Source organism: Vespula vulgaris, chromosome 2, assembly GCF_905475345.1.
Source record: "Vespula vulgaris chromosome 2, iyVesVulg1.1, whole genome shotgun sequence".
NCBI lineage: Eukaryota > Metazoa > Arthropoda > Insecta > Hymenoptera > Vespidae > Vespula > Vespula vulgaris.
Genome location: NC_066587.1, coordinates 1,953,901 through 1,973,462, shown reverse-complemented (window position 1 = coordinate 1,973,462; position 19,562 = coordinate 1,953,901). Strand labels below are relative to the sequence as shown.

At 26.5% G+C, this 19,562-nt stretch overlaps 4 protein-coding genes across 18 annotated transcripts; 2 read left to right on the top strand and 2 right to left on the bottom strand.

The window, feature by feature from the left end:
- Positions 1-1,227: 1,227 nt before the first annotated feature.
- On the bottom strand, positions 1,228-5,551 carry LOC127061828 (rhythmically expressed gene 5 protein). 2 transcript variants are annotated; one of them, XM_050989224.1, is made up of 4 exons: positions 5,414-5,551; positions 3,078-3,249; positions 2,785-2,877; positions 1,228-2,266 (listed from the first exon to the last, which is right to left on the bottom strand). In XM_050989224.1, the coding sequence occupies exons 1-4, from the start codon at positions 5,549-5,551 to the stop codon at positions 1,869-1,871; spliced, it is 801 nt and encodes a 266-aa protein (XP_050845181.1). In that variant the 3' UTR covers positions 1,228-1,868. The 2 variants fall into 2 exon arrangements, with proteins under 2 accessions (XP_050845181.1, XP_050845182.1); XM_050989225.1 differs by lacking the exon at positions 5,414-5,551 and adding an exon at positions 4,261-4,434.
- LOC127061829 (eukaryotic translation initiation factor 4E type 3-like) lies at positions 4,712-9,117 on the bottom strand. Of its 7 annotated transcripts, XM_050989227.1 has the most exons (7): positions 8,984-9,117; positions 8,692-8,904; positions 7,963-8,083; positions 7,688-7,795; positions 7,477-7,617; positions 7,301-7,400; positions 5,730-7,197 (listed from the first exon to the last, which is right to left on the bottom strand). In XM_050989227.1, the coding sequence occupies exons 2-7, from the start codon at positions 8,883-8,885 to the stop codon at positions 7,163-7,165; spliced, it is 699 nt and encodes a 232-aa protein (XP_050845184.1). In that variant the 5' UTR covers positions 8,886-8,904; positions 8,984-9,117; the 3' UTR covers positions 5,730-7,162. The 7 variants fall into 7 exon arrangements, with proteins under 7 accessions (XP_050845185.1, XP_050845187.1, XP_050845184.1 ...); XM_050989228.1 differs by lacking the exon at positions 5,730-7,197 and adding an exon at positions 4,712-5,594 and having other exon boundaries at positions 8,692-9,066; XM_050989230.1 differs by lacking the exon at positions 5,730-7,197 and adding an exon at positions 4,712-5,594 and having other exon boundaries at positions 7,495-7,617; positions 8,692-9,063.
- Positions 9,118-9,524: 407 nt separating this feature from the next.
- On the top strand, positions 9,525-10,643 carry LOC127061830 (putative glutathione-specific gamma-glutamylcyclotransferase 2). Of its 3 annotated transcripts, XM_050989235.1 has the most exons (4): positions 9,525-9,691; positions 9,793-10,006; positions 10,115-10,238; positions 10,323-10,643. In XM_050989235.1, the coding sequence occupies exons 2-4, from the start codon at positions 9,872-9,874 to the stop codon at positions 10,622-10,624; spliced, it is 561 nt and encodes a 186-aa protein (XP_050845192.1). In that variant the 5' UTR covers positions 9,525-9,691; positions 9,793-9,871; the 3' UTR covers positions 10,625-10,643. The 3 variants fall into 3 exon arrangements, with proteins under 3 accessions (XP_050845192.1, XP_050845190.1, XP_050845191.1); XM_050989233.1 differs by having other exon boundaries at positions 10,115-10,643; XM_050989234.1 differs by having other exon boundaries at positions 9,532-9,691; positions 9,790-10,006; positions 10,115-10,643.
- Positions 10,644-12,523: 1,880 nt separating this feature from the next.
- On the top strand, positions 12,524-19,481 carry LOC127061826 (cyclin G). Of its 6 annotated transcripts, none has more exons than XM_050989218.1 (6): positions 12,524-12,719; positions 14,799-15,047; positions 15,157-15,573; positions 15,662-15,916; positions 15,989-16,197; positions 16,341-19,481. In XM_050989218.1, the coding sequence occupies exons 2-6, from the start codon at positions 14,928-14,930 to the stop codon at positions 16,384-16,386; spliced, it is 1,047 nt and encodes a 348-aa protein (XP_050845175.1). In that variant the 5' UTR covers positions 12,524-12,719; positions 14,799-14,927; the 3' UTR covers positions 16,387-19,481. The 6 variants fall into 6 exon arrangements, with proteins under 6 accessions (XP_050845175.1, XP_050845174.1, XP_050845171.1 ...); XM_050989217.1 differs by lacking the exon at positions 12,524-12,719 and adding an exon at positions 12,967-13,212; XM_050989214.1 differs by lacking the exon at positions 12,524-12,719 and adding an exon at positions 13,892-14,331.
- The last annotated feature ends 81 nt before the right edge of the window (positions 19,482-19,562 follow it).

Genomic DNA, 19,562 nt, shown 5'->3' with positions numbered 1-19,562 from the left:
AATTGTATTGAAATATTAAATTAAAATTATTTTATATTTATCATGTGTTACGTAAAATGTTTAAGGAAATACACTATTGTTTAAATATTTACTTATTTTACTCCGTGTACATTATATATTGATCAAATATTAATTGTACATTGTTTATTTAATATATTGTACATTATTGAATAAATATATGTTTAAATAATCATATATCATAAAATGCACATAATTTATACAGTATTTAATTATATTTGTATTTCTTATTCTATTGCTTCTTCGTATTATTATTCTTGTTATTATATTTTGATATTAAATATTATTATTACATATATAATATTATTATGCAGTAATAATATATAATAGTAATTATAGTAATAGTATTAATAATTATATAATTAAATAAATATATAATAATATAATAGTAATAGTGAAACTACATAAAAATAGTGCTGAAAATTCTACCTCATAGATAATGTGAAAATGAACTTATTTTTCGATTTTTGTAAAAATGATGTATATTATATACGTACAAAAAGTATAAATTAGATGATCATATTCATTTACGATAAAATAAAAAAAAAAGAAAATACGGACGTAATCCATTCTTTCTCGAACTAACGAATCTAGATCCTTGTTATTCTATTAAACGTTTCTAATAATATTTTTACATTTTTAATATGAATTATATAAGACATAAATACAATAAAAACACAATAAAAAGGAAAATGGACATTTTTCTAAATTTTAGAAATTAAAATCCACTAGCATGAATGGCTGTACAGATATTTCCTTATTTTTAACATAGGATCATCATTGGAAGCTCATTAAATTATCTGAATGAGTTAATACAATTCCTCCGCGTGTGCATTGGATTCAACTTCAAAGATGAAGATTTAAGCTAGGATGAATTTTTGGAAAAGCTTTACTTTCATGCATAAATTATTCTCAAAAAAATATTATTTTTTGACACGATTTTTTTCAAAGAAAATAAAGTTCTTTCAATAATTCGAAAAAGACATGTGTTCGCTTAAACCTTCGTCTTTACAATGAAACCTTATTCGTCAAATTCGTTCAAGAATTATGTTTGTATTCATTGATATAAGCCATTATAAAATCAGAAATGATTAAGTTCAAACTTCGATATCAAGCGCGTACTTCTCAGTCGACTAAATAAAATTATCTATGCAGTTAAAATTAGGTGATAATTAAAAAAGAAAATCAGAAAAAAAAACAGCACAAGAATTAATATACTTTCTATTTACATATTATTCTTATATATTTTCTATTTACATATTATAAATATATATGTATAAATAGAACATTTCTATGTACATACTCGTATAAAATCGTACGTGATGCTCGTCATTCCATCATGTAGTACGTATATACGTATACATATAGTACATTGAACAAGATTCGATAATTTTAAAATCATCATCGAATATATCCATTTATTTAATCGATTATTAATCATACCTTATGATGAATATATAATATTTGTAACATAAGAATCAAGGTGTGGTGTTAAATAACAAAGAAAAAGAAAACAAATTAAAATGAATGATCAGAAAAGATCAAAAATATTCTTCGCAATTCTTTAATAACGGTGGGACTTCATATTCGTTTTAACGGTGTATCAACTACTACTTCGATTTTTCATTATTCATGACATGTCCTTCCTTTTTATATTCATCCATCTAGATACATCATAATTTCCAAAAATTCTACAATCAATCAGTCTTCGCGTTCTCTCTCTCTCTCTCTCTCTTCCTTTCTCTCTCTTTCTCTAACGCGAACGAAGTGATTTCTCCTCGCATATAGAAAAAGAAATGCGAGTTATATTTGTTTTTTACTGAGTACTTTGAAAAAACTCAGGTACTCGTTCAATGATAATCTACGTCATGATCTTCTATCGATATTCGCCTAAGTGTTATATATCTTGGTGAACCTTCGCGACGTCCTTCGTTAGTTGATTCTTTCCTTCGACCCAATTCACTTACCAATGGTATATCTTTTCGACCATTATTAAGACGTTTATTTCTGTAAGATCTATCAAGATTTCCCTCGATATCATCTATCGATGTTAACAACGGCATAGTGTATTTAATTTCGTCAATATCGTCGTCCCTTGGTCGAAATCTCATACGATCATCTGGAACTGGACGTCCATCCGGATAAACACGTGTAACCATTGGTCCAATCAAATATGGACCAACATGAATGTAATCATTCGTTGACACGCTTTCTTCCGTTATACTATTCGTCTCGCTATCATCGTTTCCTGTAAATATCGAACAAATTAGATATACAATGACTTTAATTTTTTGCAACGTTATATACACATGCACGCGATCCTTTCCTTTTTTGCAATCTTTTATCACAATTGTAACGATATAAATTGTGGAAGTCCTTATATGTAATTTTCAAAATCAATTATTCTTTTTGGAAATTTTTTAAAGAAAAAAAACGAAGATGATCGTGAGAAATAAAACGATTGTCGCGTCAGAATATAATATTCGTTTGACAATATAAATTAACAGTAACTCCTCCTCCTCCTCCTCTCGCGGGGCTATGGGTTTCTAGAAGGATATGGAGCACAGAGAAAATGTGAAAGCTACGTTGTACGTTCGATGAGAGTTCTCTTTTCTACTTTCGAGAAAAGTGACCCCGTTTAATTCTCAAGCAGCATCCAATAAATCTCTCGAATAAGGTTACGAATGTATTAAGAAAAATTCAATAATCAGATACTAATTAATATATAGTAAATTTTTTTCTTTTAATTTTCTTCTTTTCTCGTACCTATCGAAAGTCCATTTGTTGGGAAATAATTTCCTTTGATATCTTGATTAGTCCTAGACGAGAGTTTATTTGTTCCTATTAAAGTTCGCCAAACTGTGAATCAATAAATTTAAATCAGTACAATCAAAATGATATATTCAAAATTATTATTATATATATATAATAAGTTTGTATATTTTATATATATATAATATTTTGTATATTTTGTATATATTATATATATAATAATTATGATAATTATATATGAATAAATAATTATATATATATATATATATATATATATATATGCTTACTTATTTCTCTAGCATCACGTTGATATGGATCCAATTTATCGAGAACATTGTCATCTATATTAGCAAGATTTCGTATGCCAGTAATTAAGAAATTCTTACTGCAATCCGGTCTCGATGAATCGGCACAAAATTGCGTCGCTTGCTGACTAAACAATCTGTACAAACGACTCATCTGTAATGAATACAAAAATAATTATCGATTATATAGAAAATAACATACAAATTTTAATTTTTAGAAAACAGAAAGAAAAGAATGCGATTATCGTATTTTTAAATTTCCAATGCGTCTTATACTACATTAGAGAATCTAATTTGTCCCTTCGATAATTGCGGAAATTGGGAGAAAGCGGGGATGAGCATGACAATCGAATCGAATAGAAAATAATTAGCGCGGAAAGACAATGATAATACAGATATATACTTCGTTGTTCTTTTACATTTACCTAACGTAAAATCTATTGAAAATTAGTATATGTATATATAATATATTACAGTTATATATAATTATAATATATAATATTACAGTTATATATAAGTACAATATATATATATGTATGTATGTGTGTGTGTGTGTATATATAATGATATTTATACGAATGCTTAATAAAGAATTAGACCTTGAAATCTAAAGAAAATACGAGGACGGTCGACATTAAGATTTATGTTGATTATCGAAGTTCTGTGTATATATATATACGTGTGTATATATAGTAGAGAGATATTTAGTACTAGGTCGAGTGTACGAGCTTGAACTTCGACTGGAAAACGTTAATCACGTAGTATATATCGCATACTTTTGCCGATATAATACCGATATATATATATATATATATATATATATATATATATATATATATATATAATACAGAATATTTCAATAATTATTTATAAAATATAACATTTATCGAGAACGAATTAAGAAAAGAATATCCTCGATGACGTACAGTGAAAGCGTAAAGTAATTGAAATAAATTCATTCGAATGTTTACAAAATCTTTTTTCTTATCTAATGAAAAGTTATTTGTTCTATTCCGTGTAACATATCATAAAATGCAAGATACATATATATATATATATATATATATATATATATATATATATATATATATATATATATATATATATATATACTTGATAATCTGGATTAGACACGTTCATATATTTCCAACATTATTTTACTTACTTTTTCTTCTCTCGAAAGAAATTCCCACATAGGTATAGCTGATCCAATGACTCGCATCGTCACAAAAGAAATGAGAAAAATGGTGGTAAAGATCATTAGACTCTTCATTTCGTTTTCTTTTTTTTTTTTTTTTAATATATAATATAATGTGTTATACGTTATAAGTTAATATATAAACGAATATATGTGAGTATATGTATATCTCGCTCGAGGATTAATATATATATATATATATCGTTCGAAATTTTTGAAAAACGTAAGTAAAGCCACGAAATTAGTTATTTATATATATATATATATGCATGATGTATGCATGCATATGTGTATATATATATATATATATATATATATATATATATATATATATATATATATATATATTGTTAAGGCACAACACTACTTGTATCTTCGTAGATGTATCGTTAGATGTAATTTATAATAAAACGAGAGAAAAAGGGAGAGCTAATATTTATTCAACACGAATATATACGTTCTCAGCGGCTAATAGGCACAGAACTACGTTCGAATCGTTCAAAACATTTCATTTTATGTTCCACCACAAGTTGTTGTTTCGCGGTGCTCTCACTTCCTCCCACTACACAACAGTGGCGCTGCTAACGCTTCGTCTCACTAGATGGCAGTTGGCGCTGTATCGTCGTCGCTTCCTCAATGGTGTGTGTGTGTGTGTGTGTATATATATATCGGATTCCAGATAATACAAAGTAATATATTTACACATTTTCTTACATGTATATATATCTTATAATTTGTAAACACACGTATTGTAAAAGAAAGTTGTTTTACATTCACGTCGTTCATTGTATATAACAAACAATTAACCTATACGATTCTTAATTTCACTTTCGTTTACATGTATATTTGTATAAATATATTTATGTACTTTGGTCGTTTATAATTTCGTTTTATTTTTTTTCGACAGTTATAAATCGTTAAAAAAAAAAAAAAAGAGGAAAAGGAAACAGAATCCTTTCGCTGATACATTTGCAAATACGCAATGGATAGAAATTAAAATTGATAACGACTTTAACCTGCAATATTTCGACGCGTGTATGTTAATCAGTTATGTGCTGTTGGGAAAAAACAGACTTCATCGAACATAGTAGACATCAAAAAATGTTGGTTTCTCTCGTACCTTGAAATACCGGAGACGCTTCCGTGAGAGCATCATATTCTTATAATGCCTCAGGTCACTGTTCGATGACGTTACCACGGAACTATATGTATATACATATACATAGATATATGTGGGTGTCGCGTAGATTTCTTTCATAATTTTTTGTAGATTTTCTTATTTCAAAGATGACTTAATAACGCTAGAATAAAAAAGAACATTTTTTGTTATATGGTTTCCATGAAAATAATCTATATAACTAAGTAACTATATATTTAGGTACATTATTAATACTTTAATATTTATCAGGCTTTATATAGAACAAATAATAAGGTAATATATTTTCGAAAATTTATTATAATAGTACCGATCGAGTATATTACTTAACATCACATTTTCGTTCGACGATAGAAATATATAAATAATTGTCACTCGTAAGAATAATTTTTGTATCGTTTAACATTGTTAATTAGCGAGAAAATAATAAATCAACGTTATTTAAGACTATCAATATGCGAACAAATTTTAATGTTGGTTCATGGATCCTGTAGGTATATCTGTCATCGGTTTCCAAATACATACCTAAAGGCTTAGTAAATCTTTAATGGTGTCATAAATAAAACACATGCTAATTTCACTACTGGCGCCAAACCGACCGCTATCAGACTCTCCTCATCCATACCTTTCGGATATTTATCGAAATCTGCATGCTCGTTTTAGTCCGAATACTAAATTGAATAATAATGAGAGAGATAGAACGTGTAACGGAATTTATCTTCTTTTTTATTTTTCTTTTTCTTTTTTTATTTTTTTTTATGGTGGTAGGTAAAATCCCTAATAAAATGACTTTCTTTCTTATATTTGATCTACAAAGTCATTAGATAAAAATTATTTTTGATAGGTCATTAATCTCTATAAAAAACATATAAATAAATTTGTAGATTGAATTAAAGATTAGAGATGTGCGTATATTACGATCGTTTTTTTTTTCTTTCTTGAAAATAGAAGAAACTTCGATGACATCAATCTCGAAAGAATGCGCGACGAATACATTAAAAACGATTTAGATGTAATTTAATGATCTCGGAATTCCTACATAAATGTGTTTTCATTTTAAAACATTTCGTTGTTGACGTCAATGGAAATAACATTTTTGACTACCAATATCACATTAATTGATTGACATTACTACGATCGTATGAAACGAGATTTTGTTGAGATATGGTTAAAATTAAATTTAAGATAAAAGCAATATTTACGTTTATAAAAATATACTTTGTTCATGTATCTGTATATAAAAAATTTCTATTAGTCAAATAAAAAATTATTTATAGTTCACGTTCAGCTCATGACGATAGTCATGTACTGTCTCTACACATTAGAACAGAGCTCATATATCATTATTCTCATATAACATAAACATATACACATAATTAGATAAATTGCAGATATATAAAAATATATTTGTTATTGTATGGTGCAATAAGCGAATATAACATTTAGGTTTAATTTTAACATACACAATATGTGGCGTAAGCAATGTTTAAAAATTACTTATGCGTGTATCATTCATAAATATTAAAGTTAAAAAGATTCAGTAATTTTGTTTTGGCTTTACAGTTATGGAAGACTTTGATAGAATTTTATCTAATTATATTTCATATTACATTATTATTATTATTAATATTATTATTATTATTAGCATTATATTTCTTTCAAGTAGAATTATATATTTAACCAAACAGTTTCTTTTCTTCTTTCTGTATGTCATTAACATCGACCATACGCATGATGGGATTGATGAGCTAAAATATTTATATATTCGTTTTTTTAAACAAAATTAATATATATATTAATAATAATAAAGGATTAAAAAAAAAGAAACATGCTTGTATTTCGAAAAGTTACCTTTATAAAATTCAGTAAGAAAATTTACTTCTGGTAGAAGGACGTGAACCCTTTGTAGAATCGTAGCTTTAGGCGCCAAGGCAGCATTTACATTCCAAATCTGAAAGAAAATAACATTTAATATTACGATTTGCAATAAGAAATAAATATATCTTAATGTGTTAATGTATAATTACAAAAGAAAATAGAAATACTTGTATCAGATCTTCTCTATCCCTGATAGAGACCGTTACACCGCAGACTTCATCGCCTTCGGCCACGCATTCAGCAAATTGCTCTCCAATCGCTGCAAGTACTACTTCCTGCCAAATTTTTGCCTAGAAAATATTAGAAAATTAATGGTAAAATAAAAGAGTTAAATACACCATGAAGAGTTCCATCTCTTACAGTGTCAATCTTATGACATTTTAATCTCCATGTTCCGCCTTTTTGATTGATAGGTTCTTCCCATATAGGATATCTACCATCTCTCATCAGATGGTAACTATATCTAACCTGTGAATACGATATTACCTAATGCTTTTTTATCAAAACAAAACCAAAAATATTATTTCTTATAAAATTTGTAATGACTTTTACAAAAAATAACCTTTTGTATTATATTATTTTGGCCTATGATAACAATCTAAGTCAATTTGTTTACTTGTTCAAAAAAACAATACCTGTATTTCAGCAGCATTTGGTATGTTATTGAAGACTGCCCAAAAGCTTTGTACAGTATTCACAGTATAAATCTTCTTTAAATTGGCTTTATATTCTTCGGCAGTTGTACCAGAAATAGCTCTGTTAATTTCATCAATTTTTTTTTTTAAACTTCTTTTGCACTTTTTTCATGTTATTGCGATATCAATCAATGTTTCGAGCCAAATATTGTTCAATAACATGGTCTTTTAAATTATGTAAATAATAAAAAAGACATATTAAATAAATGTAAAATAAGATCAAATATTTAAAAGATAATTAATTGATCATATTAGGACATAAATATTATTTTCAAAGTGTGTATCACTTTTTCTAATTATCTATTGCAAGTTTGGAAAAATATATGATATACATAATCTTATATGATCTTGAAAAACTCATTGTATTTTAATATTGTTATTACTAAAAATGTATAAGATCATTTATTATTTGACGAATATATTGATTTTGTATAAAATATTGTCACAATGATGATGTTTAATGATTTATAGCATTTTTTATCCAGAATTCTAGATGAAAATTGTATAGTGCTGTTTTGACATTTTTTTTTTTTGTCAATAAATAAAACGAATAAACAATATAATCATCAAGAGAAATATGTAGAAGAATAAATACCGAATGCATAAATGCTACACACACAAATGATACATGCGTATTTAAAGAACGAAAATTAATTATTGTCCTCTCACTTGTCCAACCAAAATGTCCAGGAAGATTGTAAAGGTAGTCCGGTGTTGTCATGCTCTTCTATCGCTTCAACGGTTTTGCTAGAGAATACCGGTGATTTCGACAAGTCCGATTCGGAATCGTCATCTTTCGATTCACATTGTACCGCGGCCATCTTCGAAACGCGATGTGCACTTGATTTTATTTCAGAAATCATATGACGATTCTCGCCGCTTCTGCGATAGAAAGAGAGAGAGAGAAAAAAAAGAAAGGGTTGTATAACTGAACGAAAAAAAGAAAAAAGAAAACATTTACGATCAATGTATAAAAGACGTTAGATCGATCGACTGCATCGACGTAAATGCGATAAACCATAACTCTGTAATTATTGTGAATAGACTCCTAGAGCTTTGAGCGACCTCTTGCTAATTATCTTTCTAATCTTTCTTTTTTTAAATAATATACGTTACAATAAATATACAAATATATATATATTTATAAATAAATAAATATATATATTTATACTTATACGATATTATTCAATATAATAATAAATATTATCTCATGTTATTTTATCTCTCACGTTTAATTATTATTCTTTAAAAAATGTTATTTTCGACCGAGTATATATAATGGTAAAACCTAATCGTAATTGCATCGTATAATTACTTTTCTCTTAAACATTTACTCTTTTATTCACTCTATATAACCCATAATGTTTAATATAAAATACTTTATTTATATTATGAATATTCGCAAAAATGTGACAATATCGTAAGGTCAATTTTCTGATCATTTATATACATATTTAAGAATGCGCAGTTGTTATTGCGCGGTGTATTGTCGAAATAAAAGTTTACGTATATATACGTACTGTACTAATGATGTGTCTGTAGTAATGATGAAAAAATGTGGCGGTGGGGAGAGGATTTATGTAGGTACAGACACGGTCTTTTATTTGCACGATTATCAAGTTTGAATGCTTATCCGATGATCATGATAAAAGTTTGCGTTCTTTTGCTCGTGCGTATATACGTATATAAAACTCTTTATATATCATACATTCTTGACATATGAAGCCGAATAGTTTAGATCACAAATTGAATAATTTATCTTTTTAGTAGATTCTCTAAGAAAATAGAGTGGAATATTTAAATAGAAAATCTAAATCCAAATATATAAAGGTTCTTTCAACAAACAAACATGTGGGTATTTGGTTATGGATCTCTTATATGGAAAGTTGATTTTCCTTATGAAAAACGAATCATTGGTTATATTAAAGGGTATGTGAGACGATTTTATCAAAAAAGTACAGATCACAGAGGAACACCCACTAAGGTGCGTTCAAAAATGAAAATATAATTGCTTTGTGAAAAATTCTTAAATTTTTGTATTGCTCTTAATCTGTACTTTAAATTTTGAGTTGTATTATACCTAAACTTTTAGCCTGGTCGTGTTGTTACGTTGCTTCCATCTGAGAATCCAAACGACGAAGTATGGGGTCTTGCTTATAAAATATCCATTGAAAATGTAAATAATGTCGTTGCACATTTAGACTTCAGAGAAAAAGGTGGCTATGAAAGGAATATCGTCCTCTTTTATCCTTATGCTAATCTTAGCGACATTGATAAGAAACCTTCTTGTACTTCCTTAGATAGCATTGTAGATATAAATAATGCAATGATGATACCAGTTAAAGAAAAAGATCCATTCTATCTAACGATTTACATAGGAAGCAAAGATAATCCTAATTACGCCGGTGTTGAAGATATCGAAACAATAGCAAAATATATATTTACAGCGCATGGTTCTAGTGGATCTAACAGAGAATATCTTTATAAATTAGCGTCAGTTGTACGTGCATTAATTCCCAACGCAAACGACGAATATTTGTTTTTGTTAGAGAAAGCTGTGAGAAAATTAGAGAAAGATTCAGAAAAAGAAATAAATGAATAAAATGAATATATATATAAAACACTTATTTATAACATATAAAGTTTATTTAATTCTATGATAAAAAGTATATGATAAAATGATTTGAAATAATTTAAAAAATGAAATTTTTTAATTTTCTCATTCATTGTGATAGAAAAAAGAAATATTCTTGTATATTATTTCTCATAAAACGTATTAAGAGTATTAAACTGTATCCATTATATGGTACATAATTTCGAAAACATAATTTCGACCGATGTATATTTTATTTTGTGTTTTGAGTTTTGTCCTAATTCGTATTCCCGCGTTATGCGTCACGTGCGTGATGTAATGTACATATTTACTGAACAATGATATCGTTGATTGAAACTAGTCGAATCCGAATATCTGTACGCTTAAACTCTTTTATATTACTATATCTATTTAATATAAAATATCTAGTTGCATGTGAGAAGTACAGGACAACGATAGATCTAAAATAAGAAAAAGAATTCGTATAAACATATGCCTTATGTGACCTTGTTTTTGAGTTACAGTTTGTTTTGTATTTTAATAGCTGCTTATCTACCTTCAGAGAAATTCCTCAAAGTAACGACCTACAGCTTCGATACAAGCGTGACACGTTGAAAGTGTTTCAATTCACACTGTTAACTGGAGTTTTGTAAACTACCGATTTTAAATATCTTCATAGATAAAGATCAAGCGGATTCAACAAATTCTACAAGACAACAGACTGTTGTAATTCAAAAATAAAATTACATTGGGCATATATTTATACATGAATTTTTTTATTTATTTTAGTGTAGAATCTACACTAAACATTCGTCATATGCAACCGGACATCCTATAAAGATCGAATTCATAACAAATTTTTAACGAATAATTTATTTTGATTGTTTCAAAGATATAAATTAAAATTCGTCAATATACAATATGAATCTTACAATAAGAAATCCAACGAAATCCTTTAAGCATAAATGGCATTATAGACATAACCTACTTTTCCGTCGTTTTCAAAGGAGCTGACGAAATCGCTGACGTAACATCTTATAATTTTGGTATTATACTACATTTTACACTTAAGTACCCTTCAGACAATAATATATAAATATTTAAATGCGATACACATCTTTTTTTCTTTTTATTAATGAATATAAATTTTCTATTCTTCTAAGCATTATTATTTCTTGCAGCATTTTATGATACAATTCTTCACTTTTGTATAATAAGCAATTGAAACAAAGAGAAAAAAAGAAAAGAGTAATAACAAATATTTTTATAAATTTCTATAGAAATCTACCATTTCATTCTTATCCAGTTAGGAGATGGTACGACGAGGGAGAGGGAAGAGGAGTCAAGACAGAATACGTGATATGTTAGTCGAGAGAGAAGGGGGAATATCGTTAAGGAGGGAGTGAGAGATAGAGAGAGAGAGAAAGAGAAAGAGAAAGAAACAGAGAAGTCGATGGTCTCGTGTGCTTAGTTCCATTAATAATACGAGTTGTATAAAGTTAACTAGAATCTTCTCTCATTCTAAGAGAACGGTGTGATCGATGGTGACGAATTCGAACATATAAACGACTGTCGAAATTTCTTGGAATTTCGTTAGAACGACGATAGAACGCGCGAAGAAAATATTTAAGAAAATAAAAGAAATAAAAAAAAAATAAATAAATCGCTCTTTGTCAGTGCAATAGATTCGCACAAAATTCGATGAAAAAATTATGCGAAAGCTTTGAATGAATTTTCTAATATATATTTTTTATATGTATATATATATGTACACACATGTATAAATATATATATTTATAATCAAATCGAAAGAAATAATCGAAATTTATTAAACGTTATCGACCGTTGGCAATGAAGTGCGAAATGAAATTTCTATGGGAATTGAAGTTCGTTAAAAAACTTTATAACACGTATACTATCTCGAGAGAAGACAAAACTTGAGAACGTAGTCTATAAAAAACGTTTTCAACAGAGTATCGAGTTTTTCGTCCCATCTAATATATATACATATATATATATATATTTTTGTTCTCCCTACGATACATTTTTTGTCTACAATTATATCAAATATTTTCGAGAGAAAACCACACCGTACACGCATACGGTTCGTACATATTAATTTCTTCAATTTTGAATTACTGCGTTCTTTGGTGAATATCAATCTTCGAAAGAAAGAAAAAAAAAAAGAAAAGAAAACAGTAAATATTTCGATCGAATCGTTCGATCCTCGTCAATTTTTTCTCTTCCACTTAATTTTATATATATGTGTGTTAATATCTAACTTCTTTTAGTTTGAAGATGTGCGTGCGTGTGTAGGTGTGCCGTGTATGTATATATAATATTCCTATAGAGAGATTTGAAAGATTCGATTATAAATGTTAGATCACAAGTTGTATATTTGCTTGTGTGCTTACGCGTGACACACTCTCTTTCTCACGCACACATACATACAACACACACACATATATATACATATTGTGTTCTGACAGTTCGTTTTGTCGTTGGTCATTGACGCTTTGAACTATATAGTCCTGCTTTTGTCTTCTTCCTAAAGAAGATTATTCGAACGAATCTCTTCATTTAGTTTCTCTTTTCGAGTAAGTGAATTTTTTTTTGTTTTTTTTTTAAATATTCTATTATTATTGTTATTCTTGTTATTATTATCATTACTAATATATATATAATAATAATATCAAAATAATATTAAAATATTATTATTATTATTACTATTGCTACTACTATTATTATTACTTGTTGTATATCATTCATCAAAATAGAAATGAAAGGACAAAGAAAAAAAGTTGAATCGATCTTTCGAGAATGATTTGAAAAATTTCGTAATGCTTAGATGTATGTATATATGTATGTATGTATGTATGTATGTGTGAATGTAAAGGTGCAAAAGACAATTAATTCTTTTATTTATTTATCTTTTCTTTGTTCTTGCAGTTTTTATCGAAATACTTAACAAAAGCTGTTCTAATTTTTTTTTTTCTTATCACTCGTGTTGCCATAGTAATTTTTTTTTATCTACATTTTCTATGTATGCACATATACGTAAGAATCTCATTTGCGTCATTTTGTATATGTTTAATTCAATCGAAAACAATTGCCTAACTTTTGTATCGGCTGATTCGTCTGAAAAAAATATATATATGTATATATATGTATGTATGTATGTATGTATGTATATACATCTTTTTTAAACTGAAAATTAAATATTTTTAATTTGATTTTTAGAATTTTTGTTTAGTTTGTAAAATTATTTGTTATGTTCTTATGAATGATAGATTAGTTATGAGAAAAAGGATACGTGATCTGATATTATTTCAGTATGATCTTTTCATTTCAGTTGGATTATTTTATGATCTCACGTGTGTGTAAAAAATTTGTCATGGTTGTTTGTAGATATATTGCGTCAGAAAGTAAAGCGTTGTGTTGGAAGATATGCGAAACACGAATCGTTGTTAACGCACAAAAAAGCACAGATTATAGTAACAACGTATTTTCAATTATCTAATAACTTATTAGTACAAATGATTTTTTGCACGTTAATATTTTTATTAGATTTTATGAAATTTTGTAAATATTTTTAATGGTACTGGTAGTATACTGATCACGATAAAAGTATGTATATATATATGTGTGATTCGTTTAAAAATTGATGAAAAATGTTGGGAAAGAAATTGCGTGTCAATTTCTTCTCGTATATTTCGGTACGTAATGCGCAGTAGCGTCATGATATACGTACAAAACAATGTTATTTTATACAAGTGAAATGTAGCCTGTGTGATAAGATATGTGTCTTGAGAAATTTGAAACTTATAAACATGCAATGTCACTTGCTTCATTTGTTTTCTTTTCATGAAGCCTTTCGTTTCATTCTAAAGTTTTGATCAAGGTCTATTTACGCCTGAGATCATGTTTATGGACTCTACAAGTGAATGTTGTGATAACCTTGAAATCATGACTACTTGCAGAGTTTCTTATTCTATAGAATAAATATAATACAATAAAATACTCTCTTTGCATAATTTATCAAAGATTGAATCTTATGTATTGATAAATAAACGAAAGATATCATGAAATTAAATTTTTATATCAAAGTATACTGTCTTTCATAATGATAAAATTATAAAAGATGTCATTCAAATACTTATATTATACTATTTTAATTTTACAGATACAAGGCTAGCCAGTTGTGTCATTCTTATTGTGTGACTAGAATTTTTAGTCATTCAATCAATAGTCTTTAGGACTATACTACAATTTTACCGTTTCCATAGTGAGCGGTTTATCACACAACATAAGAATGGACACATCAGGCTTTCCTGTACCAGATGCGATCCACCCACTACTTGAACAATTACAAGAAGCTTTGGTGCTTGAGGTTAAATATCAACCAAATCTTCAATTACTAACTACAACACAAGTAAGTTATTAATGGTGTATTTCTTGCTGTAAGATATCATATGTGTGTGTGTGTGTGTATTATTTATATGTGAAAAAAATATTAAATACTAACATTGTGTTTATTACAGAATGATGAAATTACAATCGGTGCACGGGATGGATCTGCTCATGTATTAAGATGTTTGAAAGTATGGTACGATTTACCATCCGATGTATTTTTTGTTGCTATCAATTTGATGGATCGTTTTTTAACTAAAATGAAAGCCAGACCAAAACATATGGCTTGTATCAGTGTATCAGCTTTTCATATCGCTGCAGTTCAAATGGCTCAATCTTTGGATGCTGATCATTTGGTATCCATTTCTCAATGCAAGTGTACCGGAGGAGATCTTAAGCGTATGTCAGGTGTAATACGTAATAAATTAGAATGGGCACCAGCTATACAACCAATTACATCATTAACTTTTCTACAATTGTTTAATACAATGTTTCATACTGTTGCATCGCATTTGGGTATTGGCGATATATATGCCAATGTAGTAATGGTAAGTATTCTTAATATAATTGTCAATAAATAAAATATTTTTTGAAATATAAGATATATGTATATATGTGTGTATGTATATGTTTAAGGAATCTGAACTTTTTCTAAGATTAGAAATGATTGCTTGTGATGGAAATTGTGCAAGTTTAAGATCATCTGAAATAGCTTTGGTCTTACTCTGTACATATTTGGATGCAGCCGTTAAAAGATTAGATGCAAATAAAGATGTTACTATTTCTGTAACATCAATGGCTGGTCCTTCTACTATTAATTCACCTGTAACACCGGCGCATCAAATGTTAAGACTGGTAGAATTTGCTGCTGAAGTACAAAAAATTTGCAAGGTATGGCAGATAGATATATATAGATAGAAATGTTGTACAAAAAGTAGATATTAATACCATATGTAACAAAAGATTTCAGGCGATAGCTTTGTTTCTACACATGAAGCTGTAAGTGCCGTTTTAAATAAATATAATGCCCAAGAACAAACGCCTCATAGACAAAGACTCATATGGAGATTATCTTCACGTACAGCTCGTCTTTTGCGTCCGACTGATAAATTTACTTCTGTTTTACCTGTTATTGCTGAACACACTCCAGTTCCATCTCCAAGTAGGATTAGGTAAATTTTGACATTTTATTAAATTAAATAAGAGAGTTTCAAAAGTTGGATATATATATATATATATATATAAATGATAAATATAATAATAATAGTTATATGTTTATATATTGAACATTAAGATCTTTGTTGTCATATTACAGAAAAAACCGTAAGTTCTCCCGTCGTCATGGAAACAAGAGGCGTTAGTATATCTCGTTTATACTCGACAATGAGTAAGAAAGATCTGTTGTATTTGGACGAATTTGAATTTAAAATAGCATTTTCCAACACAATATTTAATAATAGACATGGTATTGACCTTGCATGTTATTTGGAAATGGAAAATCATTCAATGTAAGTCATTATCTTATCGTGTTATTTGAGAGGCACACAAATGTATAATTGTTCTTTTTTTTTTTATTTGTATTCAAATTTTTCTAAAGTCTATTCTCTACCCAAAAAATTTACGAATTAGGAAAATATTATAATATTGTTTTGAAGCAACTATATGTTATAAAAGTTGTAAAATATTAGAAAAGAAATTAATATAATGAAAAAAGAAAAGCAGATATCGATTTACCTTTTTCTAAAATGGAAATTGATGTGATATAATATAATGTCGATTATATTTTATAATTTATTGAAAAGATAATTGTTGAGAAAAATTCATTTTAACTTTATATTTGTGGTATATTCTAATAGAGAAAGAAAAAAATGATGTAAAAGCGAATAAGAAAAATTTTGCACTTATACAAAATATATTACACAAAAGAGTGATCTTTATAAAATAAAGATACAATAAAGTATAATGAGGTATTTGATAGGTTTAATAATGATATTAGATTATATCTTTTACCATGATCCTGTAAGTAATTGTAAAAAAAAAAGAAAAAAAAAAAAGAAAAAAGAAAAGAAATAAAAATTGTATGAATGTAAACATTTGATCATATTCTAGTGGAATAGAGAATCTTTTTTAGTATTAAACGAGTAAAAATTAATTAAAAAAAAAAAAAAAATTGAGTAAATATGAGAATTATTTGTATATATAAAAAAGATGATGATGCTTGAAAGTCTTTATGGTACGAGTGTGTTTGAATTGGATAATATATATACAAATGCGTGTATATATGATTTTGCAATTGATCTAGTAATGAAATCTTGAGTATTGAGAGCATTTAATTTTTAGTAATTATACTTCGTATATTTCAATAATTGTTCATATCAAATAAATTCAAATTTTTCATATAAAAAAATTAAACCTACACTAAAGTTTTTTATAACTAAATGTTGTATTATGATATAATATGTAATATTATATTGTAATATATAATTTAAAGATATATAAAAAGATATAATATTTATGAATAGTTTAATTTATTAAGTGCATACGCATCATAATACATTGAAGAAGAAACAGCAAATTAAATGTTCAATTCTTTATCTCTTAATTTGTCATTAAAAACAAAAATTAGAATTCTTAAATAATTAAAAAATCTGAAAAAAATATAACAAAGTTAATTATTCAAATATTATTTTATTTAATACAGATTTGAAGTTGCACAAATATTATAATTTGTAAATCTATGTTTGTTTGTAATCAGGATCATTTAACTCCTAATACGTTTGTCTGTAATAACAATTTTTTACTGATATTTATTATTTGCTCTCTTTATCTTCTGTAAGTATACAAGAAAATAATTATGTACTGCCAATTGAAAGCGCATTAATACTCATCACTTTTTATGAATAATGTTTGTTATAAGAATATATTTTTTGTTATCAATGAAACACAGTTCTCTTTTATATAATGCATGCAATTAGTTCCTTATCACAATTATTTTATCGAACAACATTAATGTACAAGTTTCTCTTGCATGTGTTAATTACGCGTATATAGAAAGAATCATGAAAAACTATTCATATTACTTTTAAGAAAATAAGAAATGTATATTTCTTAAAATAAAATTTTTTCAGCTATTTGCACAATAGTATTTCAAAAACTATATATCACATAGCTTATAGTGTATTTAGATTATTTACAATAACATTAATTTTATTGTAGGCAAATATTTCACACAATAGAAAGTTTTAGCTATTAAAATTAAGATAAAAATATTATTTAAGAGTCATGTAAATTATATATATATATATATATATATATATATATATATATATATATATATATAATCATAATATATTTTTGCTATTGAAAATATAATAATATTTGTGCAAAATTATATTGGTCTTTTTTGTGACATGTGCTATGTACAATAAACAGCATGAATACTTTGTGATATTATTAGGGATACCAAAAAAAAAAATATTTAAGAAAAATTTGTAAAAAATAATTTAGTACAATATATGTATATAACAACAAATATGTAAGTACACATATCAAATAAAGATAATTATTTTAATTTTGTATATACACAAAACAAAATTAAATATGTACAATTATACAGCACAAAATTATTTTATACTTATACTAATTATGAAAATGATCATTATATGATTACAAAATAAATTGTATCTCTCTAGAAATAATAACGATAAAATTTAACATGACATTGTTTAAGTAATTATTGTTTTTCTAATAGTATTAATTTATATTTATTTACATAATTAATAAATTAATATACTTTAAATCATTTTATATAAATTCTTAAAATCTACTTATTATATGTTATTGTTAAATTAGTAATATGTATCATTCCTGAAATGAAAATGTAATGTGTTATTATAAGGATCATAATGTTTTAATTTATAAATTGTATATAAATTTAAATATTTTATATTTACTAAACATATTTGAACACATATGAACTAGTTAAACTGAGTAAATATGTATTCAAACAGATGGAAGATGTATAAGATGTTACTTGATTTATAAGTAACATTTTATTATCAAAAACATTTTAATATTATAAACAATACTTTTAGAAAGATTAATTAATTAGATTTATGGATTTGAGATTTATTTTTACAAGTATCACATAAAATTCAATTTCTATTTTTTTGTCACACTATGGATTAAAATATCTGCATATGAATAAAGAAAAGTAAAAAAAATATCGAGTTGCGAAAATGGAAATGTTAGTACTCATTAAAACGTCATTTACAATAAAAATTATTTAAATAATTCTTTTCCCGAAATTTAAAAATTAAAAATTATTAAATACTTTTTAGCTTAATTATATGTTAAAACACGTTGGCAAAAAACTGGTAAAAGAGAAAATATATTGTTGATTCAAATGATTAAACTTTAAACTCTGAATAGTTGAATAAACAGACAGGACAAAGTCTGATAAGATTTTTTGTTTGTAGTTGTAAGAGCTGACTCTAATGTTTATATTATTTACAAATACTTATTTTCTCATAGATGG